General features: G+C 44.1%; 2 protein-coding genes and 1 long non-coding RNA gene across 9 annotated transcripts in view; 1 reads left to right on the top strand and 2 right to left on the bottom strand.

Moving 5' to 3' along the window:
- LOC109905189 (ETS-related transcription factor Elf-2) overlaps positions 1-3,424 on the bottom strand; it is a 7,156-nt gene extending 3,732 nt beyond the window's left edge. The window contains exons 1-3 of one of the 3 annotated variants that reach the window (XM_020502418.2): positions 3,054-3,424; positions 2,361-2,444; positions 706-913 (exon numbers count right to left, since the gene is read on the bottom strand). In XM_020502418.2, coding sequence (XP_020358007.2) covers positions 706-913; positions 2,361-2,435 — 283 coding nt within the window. In that variant the 5' untranslated portion in view covers positions 2,436-2,444; positions 3,054-3,424. Of the gene's footprint in view, positions 1-705; positions 955-2,360; positions 2,445-3,053 lie in introns of all 3 variants that reach the window. The other 2 variants (XM_031790120.1, XM_020502417.2) reach the window with 2 other exon arrangements.
- LOC116353598 (uncharacterized) lies at positions 2,420-4,843 on the top strand. The gene is made up of 2 exons (XR_004203039.1): positions 2,420-2,532; positions 3,281-4,843. It is a non-coding gene; the product is annotated as an uncharacterized LOC116353598 (long non-coding RNA).
- LOC109905966 (fibrous sheath CABYR-binding protein) lies at positions 3,755-26,242 on the bottom strand. 5 transcript variants are annotated; one of them, XR_004203038.1, is made up of 8 exons: positions 25,117-26,238; positions 21,711-21,811; positions 20,964-21,069; positions 15,461-15,481; positions 12,483-14,014; positions 8,812-9,753; positions 8,477-8,525; positions 3,755-8,239 (listed from the first exon to the last, which is right to left on the bottom strand). XR_004203038.1 is itself a non-coding variant. In XM_031790117.1 (8 exons), exons 1-7 carry the CDS (start codon positions 25,190-25,192, stop codon positions 8,506-8,508), a joined length of 1,842 nt encoding a protein of 613 aa, XP_031645977.1. In that variant the 5' UTR covers positions 25,193-26,242; the 3' UTR covers positions 3,755-8,239; positions 8,477-8,505. The 5 variants fall into 5 exon arrangements, 4 of the variants coding, with proteins under 4 accessions (XP_031645977.1, XP_031645975.1, XP_031645978.1 ...); XM_031790117.1 differs by having other exon boundaries at positions 12,483-13,058; positions 25,117-26,242; XM_031790115.1 differs by having other exon boundaries at positions 8,819-9,753; positions 12,483-13,058; positions 25,117-26,242.

The following is a 26,242-nucleotide window of genomic DNA, read 5'->3' as shown; positions in this document are numbered from 1 at the left end:
ATGAGGGAAGAGGAGGAAGGAGAGAGGTTAGAGAAGTGAAAATCCATTCTACATTTCAAGTCAATGTAATGTTCATTCAACTAGTTTATTTCAATGATTATTTAACCATACCGCCCTATGGCTGGAGCCCTACAACCAGACACCACAAACAATACCCATTGGAAACAGTTAGCTGGGCAAGACAGCTGTTGTCTTTCTGTAAAAAAATGAGGGGTGAGGTGAAGTAAACCTGTACTTTTGAGAAAAGGGTAGTAAACCGTGTAGCCTTTATCACACTTTTTCCCCCTTTACGACCCTCCTCCCATTCCATGTTTGATCGTGCATAGCAACAACTGCCGACAGAAGTAGTTTCATCTTTAGGGTGGTCATTGGTCAACATCCAATAAAACTGTCCCCTCCCTCAAGCATCAATGGCTTCTGTCATTCTTCCAATGGGCTCAGCTTATACACCACCAGATGTCCTTTCTTGAGATGGTCATGGATGGAAACACTGTCCCACTACTACTCTTTGGCAATGTCAACTCCTAAGGAGCTAAGTTATGTCTAACACACACACTCCTCTTGCCTACCTCTCTAAAACGATGATTAAGCATCCAACCCTTGCACGTCTCTCTCTATCGACACAATCCAAACCCTCCATCTCACTGCTGAAACACGTCACTGGCCAACCCTGTACCCCCACCTCTCCCACCACAGCCCTCTCACCTGTCTCCACCACCTCTGTGACCACCTCCTGCTCGTCTCCCACGTCCTGCATCAGGTAGGTCCCGTCATCGTAGACCAGCACCTGGGCAGCGTAGCACTGCTCCACCTGGGCACTGGGAACCTCCTCCACCACCACAGCAGGATACTCCTCCCCATCCTCCCCGATTACTGTCTCCACTATCTCCTGCACCACCTCCCCCTCCTCACTCTGGAGACAGGACAGAGAGACGCATTGAGGGAGGCCGCAAGCTGAAAAGTCCATTGTGTGTATGTTTGAACATTTAATTATTTACTCCACAAAACTGCAGGACAGAGATGCCGTGGTCACCAGACAAACAAGTTATTTATTGGTTCACTTCACAATATTGTTCATGTTGATGAGATCAGCCGTGGTCCTACTGCTTTACATTTAGAATGGGCTTCTGGGTTGCGCTGGTATAGCAAGTGAAATACCTTTTTGTACGGGGAAGGTTAGGGCCAGGCAGTGGTGGGTATATGTCGTATACTGACTTATTTTTCAGTGGTCATTGCGTATACTCATGTCTTAATCCCCACGAAGAGTATCAAAGTAGTGTAGTGGAGGTATACGCTGTATTAATTAATAAGGCTGATGGAACAGGTCAGAATGTTTAGCTTAAAATGTTGATCAACTATTAAATGTGCATATGGCGGTAGGCCTACGCACAAAAGTTCCAAAATGAAATTTGTGGGAAAACACGGTTCTAAAATGCTCACTGGACATGCAAGCGGTTTCATGAACAGAGATGTAAATATCAGCTAGAAATGTAGAAAGAGGGTAGATCTAAAGATGCAACAACTATCATGGGTTGCTAATATGACTAGCATAATGCGTTTGTCTGCTAAACAATGAAAGAAAGTTGATTTGAGAGCCAATAGAACAGGCGAGTGCACATGAAGTCTTTATAAAATAATTGCCTCCACGTTTCTATGGTGAGGTTTTGGCTATAGATTAAACATGCCTAAGCAAGGTAAGACATGCCTCAGAATATGAAGTAAAACACCCAGGTTTCAAACAATTCAGGAACAGGATAAATATAGTAATGCTAACAGCCTTCTGGTAGATGGAAAGGCTTTCGCAAAAACCTTCTTAATTAAATTGTAACTACCTACAAAGTAGATTATGCCTACCTCCCAGAATGATATCATGATTATTAGCATCAATCCAGTGGCCATTTGTTTTGCTAACTCCATCGCATGTGCACTACAGAAAAAACAATGCTAGGTGCCTGTGCAGTTTAATATAAGGGTAACTAGAGTCAAATCTATTATTCTTCGATTTTTCCTAGACCTCAAATTTGTCTCCTGATGTGGTTTAAGCATTATAGTGGGCTTGGAACATCCAATTTTGTTGTTCTATTAGCGTGAGAGAGAGAACCTTGAATCAAAATTAAGAAAATAACTTAGACCTGTGAATTTCTGATTCAGTTGACAGCCTTATTTATCTGTTTCAATAGTAGGCCTATTATTAGCCTACTTGCACAGAAGTTTGGGTTAGCCTGACTGTGAAAAAACTATTTGGGAGTTATCATTTTAGGTTATTCAGAGTGCCACTGTTTGTCATATACTTTTTCCAAATAAGCCAACTTTCCTTCACCGGACAGGCTGTTAGGGTAATCCTGGTGATACTATCTTACCTGCTCAGTCTCTTCCATGACAGTGACGTACTCCACCATATTCCCTCCACCATCTGCCACCACAACAGAGGTCATCACTCATTCCTACGGGAATAAAACAGTTTCAGGAAGGGAACCTGAGCCACCCTCTTCCCCATCACAGACTAGGAATAGTTCTGTATCGGGCCCTAAAGTAAGTACTAGTATCTTCTTCACTGCTAACTGAGAAACTAAACTAACAGTAACGTAAATGTATCCAACATAATAATAGTGCGAAATTGATAATTTGAAAACCTTTTTCGGGACTAGTACGGAGCAAACTCTGCACACTGTATAATCCAATACTTGCTGGTTCGGCCATCACGTTCACAAGCGTGCACCAATGTTTACATAATTTGAGCCGTTTCCGGCCTGTACTGTTACAAACGTTAGCTCTAGTTACCTAGCCAGTAACGTTAGTTAACTGTACATTGACTGTTATATACCGTTAGGCGTGTGTTCTACGTTGTGTGTGTTATAGAGATGAAATAGAAGCAAGTTAAATAACGTTAGCTAGCTTGTTAGCGGCCAACAGACTAAAATAGCGAACGTTAGCTAGATGGTTTGTTAGCTAGCAACGCTAAAGTTGGCTATCATATGGCCATATTTGCCCGATAAATATCACATATCCAATAATGGTATTGTGTAAAATCTCGCAAAAATAACGTCCCTTACCTTCGTATGTTGCTTTTCCTGCGGTGGATAGATTCACGCTAGGCCTAACGTTAGCTGTGTAAACTAACTGCTAGCTATCCAAGTTGACCAGACCGACGTCGAATTGCTCCTCAATTGAAATACTCGCAACTGTTTGCAAGCTAGCTGTATCAAAATTTTGATTTTTACTGACAAACAATAATAAAATGCTGTATATTGCATTTGTTTACGTTAGTTCTGTTTTACAGGATGTTTCGATCTCACTGCTTTCCTGCGCGCCGTCTCTTCGCGGAGGGAGTCAGGTCAACCTCCTGGAGCCCGAAAGCGAATGACACATTGGCACTGATGACGTCAGAGCTACGAGCCCCTGGCTTGTGGCCCCAGTCGATACAAAAACTCACTGGTCGATAAAGCCCTTTTCAGAACACTTCTGTAAATAGAAATGGCTACATGAATACATCCATTGTGATTACTGGACGACTGCTGGTGTATGTCATAACTAACTACATGAGCGTCAGTCTGAATATTGTGTTGTATTCCTATGGTTGTGAGTTTATATTCTCATCCCCCAATTGAGCCTGGGGACAAAATTAGTGGGTTTACTATGACAAAGGTAGTGCATACAGGACATAATTAGTGCCGTGTTGGGTTTTCAATAGCAGACATGGTAGAGGGGTTTCAAAGTTGAGACACAAAAAGTAAAGCAACAGACAACCGAAATATTCCTTTTTGATTCCCTCTTTATTTCAGAAAAACAGCAATGTTGTTTCCCAGTCAGTTTCTGGCCCATGCTAGGCCATTGCACAGTGGCAAGCCATCCACTCACATGACAGAACAAGCCCCTATATACAGTACCGGTCAAAAGTTTAGACACATACTCATTCAAGGGTTTTTCTTTATTTTTACTATTTCCTACATTGTAGAATAATAGTGAAGACATCAAATATGAAATAACACATGGAGTCATGTAGTAAACAAGAAAGTGTTAAACAAATCAAAATATGTTTTATATTTGAGATTCTTCAAAGTAGCCACCCTTTGCCTTGATGACAGCTCCGCACACGCTTGGCATTCTCTCAATCAGCTTCATGAGGTAGTCACCTGGAATGCTTTTCCAACAGTCTTGAAGGAGTTCCCAAATGTGCTGACCACTTGTTGGCTGCTTATCCTTCACTCTGCAGTCCAACTCCTCCCAAACCATTTCAATTGGGTTGAGGTTGGGTGATTGTGGAGGTCAGGTCATCTGATGCAGCACTCCATCACTCTCCTTCTTGGTCAAATATCCCTTACACAGCCTGGAGGTGTGTTGGGTCATTGTCCTGTTGAAAAACAAATGACAGTCCCACTCAGCGCAAACCAGATGGGATGGCGTATCACTGCAGAATGCTGTGGTAGCCATGCTGGTTAAGTGCCTTGAATTCTAAATAAATGTCAATTTCACCAGCAAAGCACCCCCACACTTCCTCATCCATGCTTCGCAGTGGGAACCACACATGCGGAGATCATTCGTTCACCTACTCTGCATCTCACAAAGACACGGCAGTAGGAACCAAAAATCTAACATTTGGACTCATCAGACCAAGGGACAGATTTCCACCAGTCTAATGAAGGCCTGATTCACGCAGTATCCTCTGAACAGTTGATGTTGACATGTGTCTGTTACTTGAACTCTGTGAAGAAGAGCTGCCATTTCATTTTATTTGGACTGCCATTTCTGGGGTGCAGATAAGTGCTGATTTCTGAGGAAGATAAATTACTTATCCTCTGCAGCAGAGGTAACTCTGGGTCTTCCTTTCCTGTGGCGGTCCTCATGAGAGCCAGTTTCACCATAGCACTTGAAGAAACGTTCAATGTCCTTAACATTTTAGGAATCAACAGACCTTCCTGTCTTAAAGTAATGATGGACTGTCATTTATTTTTGCTTAATTTAGCTGTTCTTTCTATAATGTGGACTTGGTCTTTTACCAAATAGTGTTATCTTCTGTATACCTATCCTACCTTGTCACAACACAACTGATTGGCTCAAATGCATTAAGAAGGAAAGAAAATCCACAAATGAACTTTAACAAGGCACACCTGTTAATTGAAATGCATTCCAGGTGACTACCTCATGAAGCTGGTCGAGAGAATGCCAAGAGTGTGCAAAGCTGTCAAAGCAAAGGGTGGCTACTTTGAAGATTCTCAAATATAAAATATTTTGATTTGTTTAACACTTTTTTGGTTACTACATGATTCCATATGTTTTATTTCACAGTTGATGTCTTCTATTACTATTATCCTACAATGTAAAACAATATATATGTACAAATAAAGAAAAACTCTGGAATGAGTAGGTGTGTCCAAACGTTTGACTGGTACCATATATATCCCATACAATAAGTGCCTGCAAACATTAGGACAGACAAATTGAATTATCCCACTCCTTAATTAGGAATAAGCTTACATTCACTTATCAATGGTCTCAGTCCCTTTTCAAATATGCCTAAACATAGCAAGAACTCCAATATATAAAGTGAGGGAAGGAAAGTGAGAAGAACTAGTTCTACAACAAATCTGTAGAGTACAGTGAGAGCCTTGTATTGGCCCACCGATTATTTTAACTGGTTTTGACAAAGTTGAACATTTATTCATGAATCTAACACAAACTAATAAGTCATATCATTTGAAAAGCAGACAAAATCATAGCAACACACTTTACTGAGCCATCGAATTAACTTATGCAACCACACAAGCCTGACTTGAGTAAAAATGCAACTTTCATATGATAACAACACACGACTGTTTATACCAGACTCGGAAACCACATTATACACTCAAACAAATGGCTTTTTTCTATTTCAGATACAGCTTCACAAATGGATTGTCTATCCAACAGCTGTGTATTCTATAGCCATGGTGTGGAAACAGAGAGAACAACTCTACAACAGAGGGTGTGGGAGAAAGTAGAGACAAAAATGTCTGCCTTGTGAAATATTGCTGAATAGCGATATCATGAAATATGCTAGTCTAGTTTAAGCGACATCACTGAATGTGAAAACCTGACCGACTCTCATCATGCTCATTTCCCCAAAAAATTATCCCATGTCTGTCTTGCAACTGAGAAGGTTGGTTCAACTTTAATACTCCGACTGCATTAATAAAAGGTCTGTGGATCATCAGCTGGGGGAAAAGAGGAGGAATGCCGAGGTAGTCTACCGTGTCTCGTCTCCCAAAAACAAGCCAGTGACTCAGAAATAGAGAGTCTCCGATCATCACTATGTCTTTGAGAGTTAAATACTTATGTTCACATTGGAATCGGCTCAACGAGGAAAAACCTGAGGATAGTTAAAGAATGCTGGTCACACCAAAACCCCACCTTGTCCTGCCCAGTCCTGAAGAAATTAGTGGTTGACTTTTGGTGGCTAAGCATCAGATGTAGTATTGCATTGCATGATGATGAATTAAGAAACACCATTGTGAAGTGTCTTAGGTGAAGTAAACTAGGGCATAGGGAGGATAGTCAAGGGCATGACCACGGTGCAAATTACAGGGGAGCTCCCCTAAAAGGAGAAAATAATGATCATTTGAGTATTGGTGATGTAGTCTATTGTTATTTTACCCTATTGAAGTTGATATTCGATCAGATGTATTTATCTGAAGCCTGTATTGTTCATGTGTAAGCCTACCGGTGTTCAAAGTTAATTGTGATTAACATTGTGGTCTAGTAGGTTGACCCTTTTGTGTTAGGGTGACCATATGTCCCGTTTTTTCACAGGACAGTCCTGTTTTTCAGCCACTTTTCAGGTGTCCTGACTTAGTCACAAAAAAAAATGTACATTTCTTCCGTTTTTCTAGTGGTGTAAGTAAAATACTTTAAAGTACTACTTAAGTATATTTTTTGTACTTTATACACCATACATTTTCCCTGACACCCAAAAGTACGTGTTTCATTTTGAATGCTTAGGGCAGGAAAATGGTCCAATTCAAGCACTTATCAAAAGAACATCCCTGGTCATCCCTACTGCCTCTGATCTGGTGGACTCACTAAACACAAATGCGTTGTTTGTAGATTATGTCGGTGTTAGAGTGTGCTCTTGGCTATCCATAATATGTATTAAATTTTATTTAAATTGTGGAGGGTTTGGCCCAGCTGGGATGTCCTTGTCCCATCGTGCTCTAGCAAGTCCTTGTGGCGGGCCGGGTGCCTGCAAGCTGACTTCCGCCACCAGTTGTTTCCTCCGACACATTGGTGTGGCTGGCTTTCGGATTAAGCGAGCAGTGTATCAAGAAGCAGTGCGGCTTGGCAGTGTCTTGTTTCAGAGGACGCATGGCTCTCGACCTTTGCCTCTCCCGAGTCCGTACGGGAGTTGCAGCGATGGGAAAGACTAACTACCAATTGGATATCACGAAAATGGTGTTGTCCGATTTGCTTAATAAGGAATTTGAAATGATTTATACTTTTGATACGTTTTAGCAATTATATTTGTTTTTACTCAAGTAGTATTTTACTGGGTAACTTTCACTTTAACTTGAGTCATTTTCTATTAAGGCATCTTTACTTTTACTCAAGTATGAAAATGTAGTACTTTCTCCACCACTGCGTATTTCAATTTAGAGTTCCCATTCATTTGATCAGAATTGACATTGATTGCATTCCAACCCGACAAAACGTAGGGTATAGGCTAGCGAGCCAATGTGTCATATCGTCAACCAATCACATTGGGTCAAATTCTGCTGGGCCCAGTTCCTGCCAGCTTCTAATGGAGAGCTACAAAATTAAGTTAATATATAACTATTTCAGTCCAATAGTTAGTCTAAGGTATTTTGGCAAACTTGTGTAACTTTGGCAAACAGTTACATTCTCCTGACGTCAACCAGGAATGTTTCCATGGCCAAATATTCCCAGATTATTATAATTTAGCTTGCCCGGTGTGACGGAGGGGGACTTTTTTGGGGGGAGGGGAATTTTTGATGGGTGTTGTACATCTAGAAAAACATACCAGATCATGTATTTTTCCATAAAGCAGGCATTATCTGAATATATACACAGATAATTCCCTAGACCAAGACGAGAAGACAAGTTTTATACTACAGATCAATATTCAATATCAAGGGTCAAAGGTCAAAGTGTGTGGAGAGGTCAATGAAAGGGGGGTTGGGGAAGGCACATCCCCTCTTCTCCCTCAGGGTAGAGAAACTGGATATCATCCAGGGGCTCCAAGTGCTTACTGTGACGAATAGAAAGAAGAAGAAAACATTTGACATAAATACACAGTGTATCAAGACTGGTGCATGACAGACCAGACAGAAAAAAGTTACACAAGTAAGTAGGCATCTATTCACCAGCAAAAAAAAACTTACAGGTTCAGGTTAGACTCCGTTACACTACACCCACAAAGGAAAATGTTGCTTCCTAATATCTTAGAGAAGTGACTTCAGGAGGCGACTGTATTAAAGCTCTGTACCTGTCAGGTGGTTCTACTGCATCTGCATCCTAAGCAGCCGTCGCTTGCCCTGAAGACAGACGGTGAGATCACGTTAGATCACAATACTATGACTAGCACTGAAGTGACAGTATCCTATTAACCTAGATTTCTAAATGTGAGATACAACTCCCAGTACTACCGCCACGGCTGTTGCATCATCATCATTCATGATTTTGTAATTGAAAATGATCTATTTGAACAAAATATACAACAATCTGTGCATTTATAGACAGTGTTAGTCCTATTTTTCATCTACTAATCCAACTAATCAAACATTCTATTGATCAGTTGCATGCTGTCAGTTGTCAAATTACCTTTTACCTCAGCAGCAGGGGCCTCATCATCGTCTGGAGATGGGATGATCCTGCCGGTCATGGGGCCGACCCCCAGGACTTTGGGCCTCTTATCAGTCTTGGCTGCTCCCTCCAGCACCACTACAATGTACTCCTTCTTGGGCGCCTCCACAGGTGCCACCACCACAACTGGGGCAGCCTCCACTGCAGCTGGGGTCTCTTCCATCGCAGCTGGGGCCTCCTCCACTGCAGCCTCCTCCACCTCAGGTGGGGTCTCTTCTACAGGTGGGGCACCTGGGGCCTCCTCCACTGCAGCTGGGGCCTCCTCCACTGCAGCCTCCTCCACCTCAGGTGGGGTCTCTTCTATGGTTGGGGCCTCTATGGGTGTGGCCTCAAGTGGGGCAGCTGGGGCCTCCTCCACTGCAGCCTCCTCCACTGCAGCTGGGGCCTCCTTCACTGCAGCCTCTTCAATGAGTTCAGCCTCAGGTGGGGCAGCCGGGGCCTCCTCCACTGCAGCCGGGGCCTCTTCCACTGCAGCCGGGGCCTCTTCCACTGCAGCCGGGGCCTCTTCCACTGCAGCCGGGGCCTCTTCCACTGCAGCCGGGGCCTCTTCCACTGCAGCCGGGGCCTCTTCCACTGCAGCCGGGGCCTCCTCCACTGCAGCCGGGGCCTCCTCCACTGCAGCCGGGGCCTCATCCACTGCAGCCGTGGCCTCCTCCACTGCAGCCGGGGCCTCCTCCACTGCAGCCGGGGCCTCCTCCACTGCAGCCGGGGCCTCCTCCACTGCAGCCGGGGCCTCCTCCACTGCAGCCGGGGCCTCCTCCACTGCAGCTGTGGCCTCCTCCACTGCAGCTGGGGACTCCACTGGGGCGGCCTCCTCGACTTCTTCTACAATAGGCACAACCACTTCAGCGACTGTCGTCACCTCCAAAGCAGAGGCTGCTGCCAGAATGACTGGTTCCACTGCAAGACAGAACCCAGCGCCCAAACATCACTCACACTCATGTTACAAAAAGACTGACTCACAATTTATCTCCAACTCAATCAACATAGCACCCAGTGTGACAGAAGAAAGGAGATCCAGGAAAACAGAGTGAGTTAGACATGCCAACGTGAACATTGTAGAAGTCTGTGCACAATTCCCACGAGATGGTGAAAGACGCATTCTTGTTTAAATAGTACAGTTTGACCAAAACCCTTACGGGCTCAGCCCACTGTGTGGGTTAGGGAGAATACCCAGACCAACACGTAGCCATTAGCCAGACAGAGGTCACAGGGAGAAGACCAACAAGGCAGCTTGCCATGTAAAAACGTGACATTAGTTAGAAGAAGAAAAAACTAGCTAGGTGTTAGCTAGGTGTTAGCTTGTGCTTCTTCAGATAGAAAGGCAATCCGAATGTGTTGAGACATTTTTGTTGAGTTTGCATCAACATTGTACAGATCAAAGTGTACTTTAACCATGCATTGACCTCTATTGCATGCATCACTTGCTCCCCAAAAGTCCCATATCTAAAAGTTCAGCTGGACCAGTCATTAAAACCTCTATTTGTTGCACATGTTGGTGAATGATGCAAAGCAGAAATGCATTGGACCAATGCAGACTGTCAGGCTATGGCAAGAATGTACCCGCCAGAGCATTGAGTGACCGCAAATTAATGGGTGGTTTCGAGAGAGTTAGGATGGAGCCTACTGTTGCAGAACTTCAACATACAGGGTAGCAGTGGCATGGGTGTAGATGGCATCGAAATAAAAGGTGCGGTGACAGGAGAAGCATTGAATGGAAGAGGGCACAGGAAGCAGTAGAAGTAATGAAGGAACAGTGTGTGGAATAGCAGTTAACTGTACATGACCATTCCCCATATGGTGCACGTATGCAACGCAACATGCCTTTTAAGTGTGAACGAGTCATTTCTAATGTGAATAGAAGACATTCCAAAATAAGTCATCAGAACATACAGCAAAGACAGTACTTTTGCATGTTGTCCACCATCCTTCATTAAAAATATATTTTTTAAAAGAGGCCACCTCAAATAAAATAAAATGACTTCCTGACAAATATCACAAAGGAACACACACCAAATGGGATAATGGTTTGATTTCAAACATTTGTCTTGAACTAGGGAGCTTTTCTGATATGTGTCCTGGGCTAAAGTAAATTGTTTGTTGACTCATGGGGGAACAGTGCAGAGGTGAATGAACTCCTAGTGTCAGTGTGGTGGATTTATCCCTAGGTTCTTCATGGTACAACCCGCATAATATTAGATCGGAAGTGTATTGTCTTGTCATTTGTCCTCGTGATGGAAACCATTGCTGCTTTGGAAAGACCTTGTAGGACACCCGAAAACCCTACAAGCATAGCGTATTAGCACAAGCAAACCAAACCCAGACAAACTCAACACGGGAGTGGATCTTTCCAGTCATTTTATTGTATGGCTCGATGAATTCCCTGAATCACTTACACGACGACTCACTACGTTAGCTGGTTAAAAAAAAGAGCAAATCTGAATGACCACACATGGTTGATTTCCTCACATTTTAACCTTGCGAGGTCATTCCCTCCAAGTTCCACTTTTACAGTTAAGAATGAAAACACACGGCAACCGTTTCGTTTTGTTACAGCTACAGAGCTTGCACAGGTTTCAGCGTTGTCTGTGCAAACAGAAGCCATCACGCGGCTACAGCGGGTTTAGTGAAACAAGTTAAAGTTACATCGGCATGTACCAACTCCGTGATATCTGGCAGAGAAGCATAAGTTAAGAGGCTTAGAAATGTACAGTTATCTATGTAATATCTCCCCAAAAAAAGCCTGAGTATTCGTGGTTGGTTGGCCGTGGACTGGTCTTACACATTACAAAACAAAGATAATCAAATGGCGCATTTGAGGTGTTTTCCTGTTTGTGTTTGCATGCGGCATCGGGCCTCTGAGGGAAGGCAGGGGAGAGGTTAAAGGGCATTGATACGTGAGGTCAGTGGAGCTTTGTAAACAGTGTTTGAGAGGAAGAAGGGAGAGAGGGAAGGGGTGAATAAAGGTAGTTTGGAGGGGGAAAGGGGAAATAAGAAGGTTTTTCATCACATTTCACTATTGGGGGGAGGTGGCACAGTGATTTGCACTATTGTGTATTTCCATCCTTACTGTGATATGAGGTTGATATGGATGACATCACTGCCACTTTCTAAAAAGGTCTCACAGCGGTGATCTGCTGTTCTGACTGAATTCCCTTGTAAAAGCTGTTTCAGCACGTTTACCATCTGCTGGACTCACAACAAATATACTGTACATAGTCAGGAGATTTTGAAATACAGAAAATCAAACCCCACACAAAAACCTTGAAGCTTCTGTCTTCTAGCTTTAAACACTTTCACTTACAAAACCAGCCATACCATTATTTACTCTCTGCCCTCTAAGTAAACTCTAATAAACTAGTAAATAAAGTGTTCTCTTCGAGAGAATAACCTTCACGGCAGAGGAGTCTAGCTCTACAGTGGTTTTAGAACCAGGTGAGATCAGTGTTAGACGCTGTAGTGGTACTCTATGGTGTAGGAACAGTGTACACATAATCTCCCTGTTGTTGCTGGCCTATCGGAGTGAGTGTTCGGGCTGGTGGTGGACAGCGTGTGCCTCCCTGTGGTGTGTGTGCGTTACTCAGCAGCAACAGCAGCCTCTGGGACTGCCTCCTCCTCTGGGCCCGTACCGTTGATCTCCTCCTCCGGCTCTTCCACGGCAACTGCCTCCTCAGCAGCCTCTTCCACGGCCACTTCCTCTGCTGCTGCCTCCACTTCATTTGCCACCTCGATGACCTCTTCTGCGACCTCAGCAACAGCCTCTGTAATCTCCTCCACCACAGTCTCCGCTTCCGCTGGTGCCACCTCTGCCTCTACTGCCGCTGCCTCCACAGCCGGTTCTTCAGAGACTGCCTCGGCCGCTGCTTCTGCCTCGACTGCCGCTGCCTCCACAGCCGGTTCTTCAGAGACTGCCTCGGCCGCTGCTTCCGCCTCGACTGCCGCTGCCTCCACAGCAGGTTCTTCAGAGACTGCCTCGGCCGCTGCTTCTGCCTCGACTGCCGCTGCCTCCACAGCCGGTTCTTCAGAGACTGCCTCGGCCGCTGGCTCGACTGAGACCTCTTCCGCGGGTTCTGCTCCGTTTTCCGCCGCTACAACCTCCTCAACTGCAGCCTCCTCTCCAGCCTCTTCTGCTGCTGCCTCCTCTCCTCCCTCCTCAGCCGCCTCCTCTGCTTCCTCCTCTCCTCCCCAGGCTGCTGCTTCCTCACCTGAAATTTAAAAAAAAAAAAGAGAGAGAGAGAGAGAGAGAGAGAGAGAGAGAGAGAGAGAGAGAAAAAAAAAAGATATGAATCAGTAAAGATGGCATGGGCCTTTGAAACACTGCCTGAGTAAGCTTTACAACACGAAATAAGTAAGAGTATTTGCAGGGCATGTGAATTACACTACTCACGCCTACATAACACTAGCCTGTAATATAACAGAATATTCCGATAAAGTACTACGTCTATGTTTTTATCTTAAATCATATTTACATTCATTACTTATCATTTAGCTGCCGTGTACACAACCACACACTGAAACAATCACACAACGCATCACACACGCCCATGCCACTCATCTTACCACACCTCCGGCTCATACCACACTCCCCAGAAGAGAATTCACTCCACTACAGAAGAGAATTCACTGCAGAACCACATGCAAAGCCCAACGAGACAAGAGAGAAAAGGAGGGGAGAAAGAGAGAAAAACAACAAAAGGAGAGGAGCAAAGTGAAAGTGACATAGGGGAGGTATACAGGATCAGGGGTTAGAGGTCAGAGGGTGGACTAAGGAGTGAGGGGATAAAGATGGTGAATCTTACCATCCCATCAAAGCAACCAATACCTGGAAATTCCAACATTAACAGAAAAGCCAGATGGTTTGTGTGCATTTAATTTTAAATTGAGGCAGTCTGTCTGTTTACACATTTATCCATCAACACGATTCCATCCTGGAAGACGCCACAAAAACAGTTCATCAAATAAATACAAAATTGGGGCAACACATAGAACGAAGTTCTGAAACGTTCAGAAACAGACAGAAGTTGAACGTATGGGACGTAAGCAGGACTTGTTCGGTCATACAGGAGAAGGAGGAAAGTAGGAGATTTCCCCCTTTTCAGATTCATCCAAAGAGTCCAGCAGGCTATAAAGTCCCCTGACGTATAGCCAATTTAGTTTTACACTGAAAAGAGTAAAAATAGGAGAGCGTTAGCGCAAAAAGGAGGAAGAGAACCTTTGACCCAAAAAAGGACTTAAAATCAGATTACAATTTCACCATTATCAAATACGCAAATTTAACATCAAATACTATGATCATCAAATCCCTACAGGCTTATCTCATCAAAATGACTGATAATGCCAACAGTGAATTAGCATTCTAGGTGTAAAGGGGCACTAAGATGACATCACCTGTTTCAGTTTGACGAGTGGCGTCAGTGTGGACATTTGGTAGGGAGTTTGGTAGGGAATAAAGACTCTTTAATAAAGAGGTACGGGTTTACGAGAGGTTGGGGGGGTTAACAGTGAGAGAAGAGGGTTTGAAGGGTGGGCACGTTTTGGGGTGGATCGTACAGTAGGAAAGGAGTAGTGTCAAGGAGGGGAGCCCCCTGTTCTGATTAACAGGTATTTCAGCCAATAGGATCAGGTTAGGGTCAGACGGGAGAAGCTGGGTGGGGTGGGGCCAGAAAGGAGAGGCTGAGTTTTCTAGTTTCAGAATCACTCCGATAAAAATGTCTATATCAAAGTCATCAACAGGAGTAGGCCATCTAGAGAAACCAAGACATTGTGTACAGGGAACAAACATTGTGTACAGGGAACAGGTCCTCCCAAATATTACCGTCAACAGAAGGTTTTCCATCAACTACATGCTTTGGGTCCCCTAACAATATTTTTTCTGCCAATGACAGAAAGCTAAGGCATTGGGTTGTGAAACTTCCAAAACTAAGTCCAGAAAATCAGAGCGCAGAACCTGTTCTTGACCCAACACCTTATCCAGGTGTCAATTCAAATAAATGGTCATCTGTCTCAGACCGTTATGCCAGTTCTACTATATGTAAATAGAAAGCATTTAAGGCCAGAAGGTTGGAAGCACTCATTGCTGATAAATTGGCTGATTTTTTTTGCAGATGAGACAAATGGCTCAGGCAGTTATTAACCAGAACAGGGAGAACTCAGAGTGGGCGTAAGAAGCTATGTGATTGGTGCTCTGCAGTGACTAACCAATGAGGATTTAGGAACCCTACAATGATTGGAGACATCACTACTAACTATACTGTAGATTATCATCATGGCATTTCACAGCATTTGGCTCAATCATTTAAATAAAATACATGAAGACTCCACTCATTTCAGAGCCCATGAATCCGCTCCTTTTCCCCACCATTGGTCCTCAGAATTCTGTGAAATGCAGTTTTGTGGATGTATCTAGAGAAAGATCTAGGTGTGAGTGCACCAATAGAGAAACATACATTTCAAGGCCATCAGTGAGAGAATAATCAAATCCATGCCAAGGTACCCTTAGTCTAAGACAAAGTTTCATTGGTCATTCAGAAAGAGAGTCATTTAACAGGCTGTGAGTTATTATAAAAATGAAAGACATTAGCCAGTAGAGCCACACATAGGCACTCACCCTCCTCTTCCTCATCCCTGCCTGAAAACAGACACAGAGAAGCACAGTGTCACAGATTTACAGGGTTTTATATGGATTATATACTGAACAAAAATATAAACGCAACATGTAAAGTGTTGGTCCCATGTTTCATGAGCTGAAATAAAATAATCCAGAAATGTTCTATATGCACAAAAAGCTAATTTCTCTGAAATGTGTTTACTTCCCTGTTAGTGAGCATTTATCTTTTGCCAAGACAATCCATCCACTTTACAGGTGTGGCATATCAAGAAGGTGATTAAACAGCATGATCATTACACAGGTGCACCTTGTGCTGGGGACAATAAAAGGCCTTGCTCCCCAGTGGGTGGGCCTACGCCCTCCCAGGCCCACCCATGGCTGCACCCCTGCCCAGCCATGTGAAATCCATAGATTAGGGCCTAATAAATGTATTTGAACTGACTGATTTCCTTATATGAACTGTAACTCAGTGAAATCGTTGAAATTGATGCATGTTGCATTTATATTTTTGCTCAGTGTAATATAGGCTATGGAGTATATGGATGAGAGATCTACACAATGATCCTGCTGCATGTAAAATCAGCAAAAAAAGAAATGTCCCTTTTTCAGGACCCTGTCTTTCAAAGATAATTCGTAAAAATCCAAATAACATCAGAGATCTTCATTGTAAAGGGTTTAAATACTATTTCCCGTGCTTGTTCAATGAACCATAAACAATTAATGAACATGCACCTGTGGAACGGTCGTTAAGACACTAATAACTTACAGACGGTAGGCAATTAAGGTCACAGTTCTGACAACTTACGATACTAAAGAGGCCTTTGTACGGACTCTGAAAAACACCAAAAGAAAGATGCCCAGGATCCCTGCTTATCTGCTTGAACGTGCCGTAGACATGCTGCAAGGAGGCATGAGGACTGCAGATGTGGCCAGGGCAATAAATTGCTATGTCCGTACTGTGAGACGCCTAAGACATCGCTACAGGGAGACAGGACGGACAGCTGATCGTCCTCGCAGTGGCAGACCACGTGTAACAACACCTGCACAGGACCTGTACATCCGAACATCACACCTGCGGGACAGGTACAGGATGGCAACAACAACTGCCCGAGTTACACCAGGAACGCACAATCCCACCATCAGTGCTCAGACTGTCCACAATGTGCTGAGAGAGGCTGGACTAATGGCATGTAGGCCTGTTGTAAGGCAGGTCCTCACCAGACATCACCGGCAACAACGTCACCCATGGGCACAAACCTACCGTCCCTGGACCAGAAAGGACTGACAAACGTGCTCTTCATTGACAAGTCGCGGTTTTGTCTCACCAGGGGTGATGGTCGGATTCGCGTTTATCATCGAAGGAATGAGCGTTACACCGAGGCCTGTACTCTGGAGTGGGATCGATTTGGAGGTGGAGGGTCTGGGGCGGTGTGTCACAGCATCATAGGACTGAGCTTGTTGTCATTGCAGGCAATCTCAACGCTGTGCGTTATAGGGAAGACATCCTCCTCCCTCATGTGGTACCCTTCCTGCAGGCTCATCCTGACATGACCCTCCAGCATGACAATGCCACCAGCCATACTGCTCGTTCTGTGCGTGATTTCCTGCAAGACAGGAATGTCAGTGTTCTGCCATGTCCAGCTAGGAACCCGGATCTCAATCCCATTGAGCACGTCTGGGACCTGTTGGATCGGAGGGTGAGGGCTAGGGCCATTCCCCCCAGAAATGTCCGGGAACTTGCAGGTGCCTTGGTGGAAGACTGGGGTAAAATCTCACAGCAAGACCGGGCAAATCTGGTGCAGTCCATGAGGAGATGCACTGCAGTACTTAATGCAGCTGGTGGCCACACCAGATACTGACTGTTACTTTTGATCCACCCCTTTGTTCAGGGACACATTATTCCATTTATGTTAGTCACATGTCTGTGGAACTTGTTCAGTTTATGTCTCAGTTGTGGAATCTTGTTATGTTCATACAAATATTTACATATGTTAAGTTTGCTGAAAATAAACAGTTGACAGTGAGAGGAGTTTTCTTTTTTTGCTGAGTTTATATGAATGAGGTTGCCGTAGTATATATCTGTCTGATCTGTACTCAGTTATGATATTGGCATGGTGTTTTATTGTCCCCCACGATGAAATCAGGGAGGGGACTGTGGATCTGTCTCCATACGTCCATTCGTTCGTCAGTCACACGTGATATCTCAGACAGCACTGGGCCGATTTGGACAAAACTTGGGTGAATGATGAGTCTTGCCATAGAGATCCGTCATTTACAAAATTACACTGATTTGCCCAAGTCGGGAGCTATAGCAGTTAACTGGAATGTGTTAGTCACACGCAATCCCAGTTGGCCCCATGGGGGGGGCGCTGCATCATTCGTGGGGTACGACATGTTTATTGTTGCCTTGTTTATCTTTTCACACGTGTATGAGCGTGCATGAGCGTTTATGGGTGAGATAGCCATGCGCTTGTGTGATGATATCTGTGTAGTTGGAGTTTAGCGTCACGGTGAAGTCTGCCAAAATAAACATCCATTACAAGTGGACAATAAAAGCTAGTTGTATATCTAATCTTGTGTTTATACAGCACCAGTAGAACGATATGGTTCTCCCCCAGTGTCAATAAATAACCAACTCCCTAGCCACTGTTGGATGACATAATGGCTGCAAGCATAAATAGAATAGTCTTGGACGGGAGAGTGTTTTTGTTAGCAGGAAGTGATTTTGGCAGAGACGAAAAGGAGTGATAGTGGGATACGCAGGTCTCCGACAGCTGCCTGGACACTGAATAGCAATGACTTGGTTCGGCCAGAGAATGTGAGGGGGGCTGGCCTGCTTGGCTAGAAGTCCATGGTGGTCTGGCCAAAACTACTGACCACTTGTTATTTCCACACACACACTGTTGGGCTGTCCTGACCCGCGGGATGGCCTGTCTGTGTCAGAGTTAATAATACATCATGACAGGAGACACCCTCAGTGTGTGTGTGTGTCTATTCTAATGAACTCAGCAGGATTTCCACTGCAGAAGGAAGGCTCTCCCAGAGGAGAAAATAGGACACACACACACACACTGAATAGCCATGCTACGGCTTTAGGCGCATGAGCGTGTGTGTGTGGTCCTTCATTGACATTCCTCGGACATGGTGAAATAAGTCAAGGATTATCCAGGCCTCCTGTCCCACAATCTCTAGCGTGGATCACATCCCTCTTTCTCTCACACACAGACAGGACAGAGCTACTGTGCCAACCATGACTCACGAATGGAGGGCTTAGGCCACTGTACTGAGAGGGGGGTTATGGGGTGGGTTGGCAGCTGGTGGGAGTGTAGCAGGTTTCTATTTTTTATGCGCCAATTGAAAATGCATTGCAACAGTGGACAATGAATAGTTACAGTTGAAGTCAGAAGTTTACATACACTTAGGTTGGAGTCATTAAAAATTGTTTTTCGACCACTCCACAAATATCTTGTTTACAAACTGTAGTTTCGGCAAGTCGGTTAGGACATCTGCTTTGTGCATGACACAAGTCATTTTTCCGACAATTGTTTAAACAGATTATTTCACTTATAATTTACTCTATCACAATTCCAGTGGGTCAGAAGTATACATACACTAAATTGACTATGCCTTTAAACAGCTTGGAAAATTCTAGAAAATGATGTCATGGCTTTAGAAGCTTCCGATAGGCTAATTGACATCATTTGAGTCAATTGGAGGTGTACCTGAGGATGTATTTCAAGGCCTACCTTCAAACTCAGTGACTCTTTGGTTGACATCATGGGAAAATCAAAGGAAATCAGCCAAGACCTCAGAAAACAAATTGTAGACCTCCACAAGTCTGGTTCATCCTTGGGAGCAATTTCCATCTGTACAAACAATAGTACGCAAGTATAAACACCATGGGACAATGCAGCCGTCATACCGCTCAGGAAGGAGATGTGTTCTGTCTCCTAGAGATGAACGTACTTTGGTGCGAAAAGTGCAAATCAATCCCAGAACAACAGCAAAGGACCTTGTGAAGATGCTGGAGGAAACAGGTACAAAAGTATCTATATACAAAGTAAAAATGAATCCTATATCGACATAACCTGAAAGGCCTCTCAGCAAGGAAGAAACCACTACTCCAAAACCACCATAAAAAAGCCAGACTATGGTTTGCAATTGCACATGGGGACAAAGATCATACTTTTTGGAAAAATGTCCTCTACTCTGATGAAACAAAAATAGAACTGTTTGCCCATAATGACCATCGTTATGTTTGGAGGAAAAAGGGGGAGGCTTGCAAGCCGAAGAACACCATCCCAACCATGAAGCACGGGCTGGCAGCATCATGTTGTGGGGGTGCTTTGCTGCAGGAGGGACTGGTGCACTTCACAAAATTGATGGCATCATGTGGAATGAAAATTATGTGGATATATTGAAGCAACATCTCAAGACATCAGTCAGGAAGTTAAAGCTTGGTCACAAATGGTTCTTCCAAATGGACAATGACCCCAAGCATACTTCCAAAGTTGTGGAAAATGGCTTAAGGACAACAAAGTCAAGGTATTGGAGTGGCCATCACAAAGCCCTGACCTCATCCTATAGAACATTTGTGGGCAGAACTGAAAAAGCGTGCAAGGAGGCCTAAAAACCTGACTCAGTTACACCAGCTCTGTCAGGAGGAATGGGCCAAGATTCACCCAACTTATTGTGGGAAGCTTGTGGAAGGCTCACCGAAACGTTTGGTCCAAGTTAAACAATTTAAAGGCAATCCTTACAAATACTAAATGGGTTTATGGATACTTCTGACCCCTTGAGAATGTGATTAAAGAAATAAAAGCTGAAAGAAATCATTCTCTACTATTACTCTGACATTTAACATTCTTAAAATAAAGTAGTGATCCTAACTGACCTAAGACCGGGAATTTTTACTTGGATTAAATGTCAGGAATTGTGAAAACTGAGTTTAAATGTATTTGGCTAAGGTGTATGTAAACTTCCGACTCCAGCTGTATTTACAGTGAGTGTGTCACAGTCCTTAGTGTCAGGACCAAACCCAAACAGCGTCTTATTCAACAACCTGTCATGACATGATGGGTTAGTTGAGATTGTGAGGTAAGATGGTGGGTGAGGTTGTGCGGTAAGATGGTGGGTGAGGTTGTGCGGTAAGATGGTGGTTGAGGTTGTGCGGTAAGATGGTGGGTGAGGTTGTGCGGTAAGATGGTGGGTGAGGTTGTGCGGTAAGACGGTGGGTGAGGTTGTGCGGTAAGATGGTGGGTGAGGTTGTGCGGTAAGACGGTGGGTGAGGTTGTGCGGTAAGACGGTGGGTGAGGTTGTGCGGTAAGATGGTGGTTGAGGTTATGCGGTAAGATGGTGGGTGAGGTTGTGCGGTAAGACAGTGGGTGAGGTTGTGCGGTAAGACGGTGGGTGAGGTTATGCGGCGGTAAGATGGTGGGTGAGGTTGTGCGGTAAGATGGTGGTTGAGGTTATGCAGTAAGATGGTGGGTGAGCTGAGACTGACTCTTGGGAGGCCATGGTTTGGGCGACCACACAGTCTTGGGACGAGCGTTGATATCCGCTACACGGTCATTGAATCTGGCGTGGTCTGTGGTCACAGTGCTGTATGTCTGTTGGAAGAAACACAAAGAACATTTTAAACGCTCAAAATAGTAATATCTTCAACTCTACCAGAGAAATCTATAAAATTATTTTGGAGGGCAACTTTAGCCATGTTGACCCAGCCCGGCTGCGACCGGGAGACCCATGGGGCGGCGTACAATTGGTGCAGCGTCGCCCGGGTTAGGGGAGGGTTTTGCCAGCAGGGATGTCCTTGTCCCATCGCGCACTAGCGACTCCTGTGGCGGGCTGGGCGCAGAGCACGCTGACACAGTCACCAGGTGCACAGTGTTTCCTCCGACACATTGGTGCGGCTGGCTTCCGGGTTAAGTGACTGCGGCTTGGTTGTGTTTCGGAGGACGCACGGCTCTCGACCTTCGCCTCTCCTGAGTCCGTACAGGAGTTGCAGCGATGAGACAAGACAGAAACTACCAATTGGATACCATGAAATTGGGGAGAAAAACAATACATTTTTTTTTAAAGACCTAAAATAATAATAATAATAACTTTAGCCATGTCACATAATAAAACAGAGCACATTCTAGAGTTGTAAAGGCTTATGAAATCAGCCAGTCTGGTATTATAGTTTATCTCTAAACTACGTCATCTGAACTCAGACAGATCAAATTCAAATGGCCAGGCGTAGACTCACGTATGCGATGGCTCCAGCGAAGGCCCCGCCACACAGCAGGGCGTAGACAATGTTATCACCAGTACCACCGGGGACTGATGACATTTGTCGTCGTGGCAACACTACAAAAAAAATAATAATAATCATTGCACAACTCACCCGGCCTTCAGAGTGGTCATCAAGTGAGAAGGAAACATGGTAGATGTAAACAGGATATTCAACATTTGATCTTGATCCCACCCTATAACCCTGACTCCCTATTAGATTGACGTAGACCTAATGCATCAAAACAATCCTCAGAAAGAGCGAGACAGAAGCGTGAGGACAGAGGCTTTGTTGAAGCACAATCCCTGGCTGTTTATTGGATTGGGTGGAATGTGTTTAGGTGTCCAGGAATGTGCCTGTCAGAGCTCATTTGCCTCCAACTGAAATAGACTTCAGTGATCCTCTGGTAGACCTTCAACCAGACTAACACTGGGCAGCTTTTTTAAATAGTCTATTGTAAAAGAAAAGAAAGTCAAATACAAATTGAATCAAATTCTACCTAAAGTAATTTTCCTAGCAGGTCAGCGCAATAGCAACATTCAAAAGCAGGTGAAATGACCCACCACTAATATTCAAGTTTTTTAAAAGTTTTTTTAACACTCTCTCCAGACGCATATTTTTTTGATGATACTCCGCACAAGGTGGTGTTGTGTCATTTGACGTAGTTCTTTCACTTTGATTGTGTTTTGCCTGAGTGCCATTACATCAGCAGGAGAACACTGCAGCCAGGCACTTTGTTTACAACTTCAAGACTTCGGCCATAGTCACAGATTCCTGCTAATGCTGTTGTAGGTTTTTGCCATGCCCTCACTGCAGACAGGCACACAAAAACTAGACACGCACAACACACAAAGACGGATACAATCATACACACACACTTACCACACAACAAGCATGCAAGTTTAGAACACAGACAGGATTCAAAACACACGAAAGTTCACGAAGACAGAAATCTACCATACAGACAGACTGTCACAGAAACGGACTTCCGGCTTTGCCACAGTACAAATAAATCTGTCAAGTAGCTACAGTGGAGAAAACTACCACGAATCACAAGTGTCCAGTTTCACTTGTACAGTAAACAAGCACAGTCTAAACTAACAGGAGAGCCTGCATGCCTTTCACAATCAGTGTGCAAAGTGGATGACCAGTAATTTCAGGCCCAAATAAAGTTGACAATTTAATGGGGGAAAAGGCAATAGGATTTTATTTTAGACATAACTAGTCCCCGTTTGTGTCAATTTCCTCTTGATCCTGATAATTAGGAAATAACAGTGTCGGTGATTATAAATGGGTTCTAACTACATAGTACGTGAGTTTCTCCATTCAAAACATCAACATAGGGATTGTCACTGTACCCTGTTATTTATACCAACTAATCTGTTAAACCCTCACAGGAGTTGCAGGGTTAAGGTGGTGTGGGATTGAGAGAGTATGAGGGGTTGTGGGTCATAAGATTAAACTATGATACTCTGTGTGCCTAAGTACTGGTCAAGGGATGAGAGTGGGCAGGGAGGGCCCCACTGCCATGAGAAGATGGCAGTGGGGCATTCTGGCATGTAGATGTAGAAATGTATCAAATATATTTTTTTTTATAACTAACCCAAAATAGACCACAGCCTGTTGTTTCCAAAGGGAGCAAATGGATAATAGTGGGCAGAACAAGCAAGGGGGTGGGGCAGAGCCAAGCATGAGCTAGCGAGATCCTATTGGCATGTTCTAGTATGTGTCTGTATATTTCTGTTAGGGAACTGAAGTGTGTGTGTGTGTAATGACTAAATTTGCCCTTGCAATCCTAAACATCGCACTTAAAAAAAAAAACTTTGGCAAAGGGTAAGTCTACATAACTTAATCCACCTTGTTTGTAACAGATTCTAGTTTTGGGAACAGACAACTATTGAGATCAAATGTTTCATCGGTAAGAAAATTAACAGAATGTCGGCCAAAATACATCTCGCTCCATCTTCTCCCACTCCCGGCCACTGGGCTTCATCTCATCACTAATTTGGTGGTAAATAGAAATGGCAACCGGATGCTTCATAGTTACACATCCGATGAAACATCTGGCTCATTGTTCCATCTGTGGTTGTATACTGCACAGACGCAAAGCAGGGGCCGGTGTTGTTGCGTAATCTCATAAGAGGCCACCAATGGTGTCTGACAGCAGGACACCGGACAAGCTCGACTTTGAGTGTGTGTGTCGTGTCAATGGAGAGAACGCTGGGCCAAAAGCTCACGGCACGTCATGTTGCTATCGTTGCCTAGCCCTTGGGCATTTGTCTAAGAGCAGCAAAACCACGTTCTGCAGGGGCTACAGCAAATTACGAGCAATACCATGTAAGCAAAAGGTGTGGACATTCTACTAAAATGTGAAGGCACATAGTGTAAGGTAAAGCTTTTGACAATTTAATAAAGGTCCAAATATTAAAATGGACCTTCTCAGAAGCTGACGTTATGTCAGCCTAAATATATGTGTGAGTACAGCATATGGTTGCCTGAACTACTGAACTATGCCCATGGTAAATATTTAAAATGAATGCTGACTCCGGCTTTGAAACACTGATTAGGTCAACCATTTTTTGTTCATAGAATGCAAGTTCATTGGTGCGCGCTCCCGTGGGAGCAGCTGTATGGCGAGAAACGCGTGCCTCTGTCCGCAGTCTATACATTGAGACCATGATCACACCACGTGAGCAAAAGCATGAACCCTATTTCTATGCCATCTTTGGCATAATGAAGGTCACATATTATTTGTGTTTAAAACCACAAACGTTATGTAACGAGCTTCAATGAATTGATACATTCCCTTTCAAATTGCGTGTTTCGTAACTATGGTTAAAATGGATCATGTGAACACCTAGGCCGTGCAATCGCCCTTAATACGAAGTGACAAGCTGCCATAATCTAATGATTGGAGAGGATTTCAACGATTTATTGGCACAGTAGGCCATCGCTGAGTCTGTATAGTAACACCGAATTCATTTCGGAACAAAATGGTTAGGATACTTTGAGCATGAGATTACTTGAACATGGAGAAAACAGGACTTTCCCTTTAAAATGTAGCAATGCTCCAATAAAATGATCAACATAAATACAATGAAAAGATTCAGAGCATCATTGGTCAACATTCCAATTGACCTTCACTTCCCTTGTACTGTAACACCGGTGCCATCTTTCATATGTGGGATGCGACGGTTTCAAAAGCCAAAACACATGAGAACAAAATGTTCTCTTCTGAAATGCACGCATATTCCTCTGCCCGTAGCCTATCCTACAGAGGAATGAAAAACCAACAGGCATACAGATTTGCCATCTTGTATCATGTACAAATGTAATTTAATTAGATCTCTCCATATTTTGAACCCATCATGTAAATACTCACCATCTCTAGATAACTGTTGGGCTACCTTCCTTGCCAAAGGCCCATATCTTTGCCAAGCCGCTCTGCAGAGAAACATCGCCGCTCGCTATCCAAAAACTACCGTAGGAATGCAGCGTGTGCCGGAGCAAGGGAGGGCAGAATGAATGGCGTAAGCTGGTCGTGTGTGAGAGGAGCGAAGGAGAGCCCTATCTAGCTTGCGCTCAGCGCTGGATGTGTGTCTTCTCAAACGGTTCTTCACCTCCCCCTTTTCTCACGCACAAGGGAAACTGTCAAACGTCAAGCACGTGGAACCTAAACATAAACATATATTTTGTTTTATCGGTGTGTCTTTCGTTTTTGGAATGTCTTTCCTGTACGCTTGTTATGAGTGCATCCATTTTACGAGTTCAGTGTACGCACCCAAACCCCTTAGTCGATTGACACACCGTTACATCAACCTAAGTAGCATAATTTTAAAACTCCCGATCAAAATCCGTCAATTTCAAGTAGAGATACCGTATCTGACAGGACAGCACTGTGGTCCTCCCGCAACCTGCTGGTAGCGAAAAACGTAGAGACCACCCCCCAGGCAGTGGCCATGGTAGCCACGGAAGCCCTGGGGTGGTACGAAAGGAAGGGGGCCTCGACCCCAGGTGAAGGGTCCCCCACAACACCCTAGGTCCCGGCGGCCACGGCCTGACAGCGCTGCGGCGCCTAGGGCGATGCGCCTAGGGGAGGGATCTCCTCTGGGCCCCAAAGGATGGGACGATGGTCTATTCAGAGGAGCAGGATGAGGTGAGCTTGATAAAGACTCACCCCGCTCCTGTACAAAGGACTGAAGACAGCTTTTTAACAAAGTGGCTTTTTAACATGTTTTTCATGTCTTAAAAATGTTTTACCTTTTTAGATCATTAGTACACATTTTAAATGGCTTCTACAGATTTGATATTTTTACAAGGAAAGTACTTTTACTCATGGTTGTTTTAACTAATTGATTTTAACAACATGTACTTTTTAACAAATTCAAATGTAACTCTCAAATGCTGTGTTTTATGCCTTGTTGCCGTTTTTATGTGTGTAAATGATGTAAAAAATGTATGAGCTGTTTTTAAAGGAATTGTGCCAATAAAACTTTTCCAAAAGAAAA

This window comes from Oncorhynchus kisutch, linkage group LG15 (genome assembly GCF_002021735.2).
Source record: "Oncorhynchus kisutch isolate 150728-3 linkage group LG15, Okis_V2, whole genome shotgun sequence".
Classification (NCBI taxonomy): domain Eukaryota; kingdom Metazoa; phylum Chordata; class Actinopteri; order Salmoniformes; family Salmonidae; genus Oncorhynchus; species Oncorhynchus kisutch.
The sequence above is the reverse complement of the archived record's forward strand: the minus strand, read 5'-3'. Positions and strand labels throughout refer to the sequence as shown.

What these genes read in the sequence shown, in the direction of transcription:
- LOC109905966 (XM_031790115.1), bottom strand. Translation starts at nt 25,192, where the DNA reads ATGTTTCTCTGCAGAGCGGCTTGGCAAAGATATGGGCCTTTGGCAAGG. An exon ending in CCAACAGTTATCTAGAGATG is followed by an intron (nt 21,812 to 25,116) that starts GTGAGTATTTAC and finishes TTTTTTTTGTAG; the next exon opens with TGTTGCCACGACGACAAATG. An exon ending in ATGAGGCCCCTGCTGCTGAG is followed by an intron (nt 8,526 to 8,818) that starts GTAAAAGGTAAT and finishes GTCTGTCTTCAG; the next exon opens with GGCAAGCGACGGCTGCTTAG.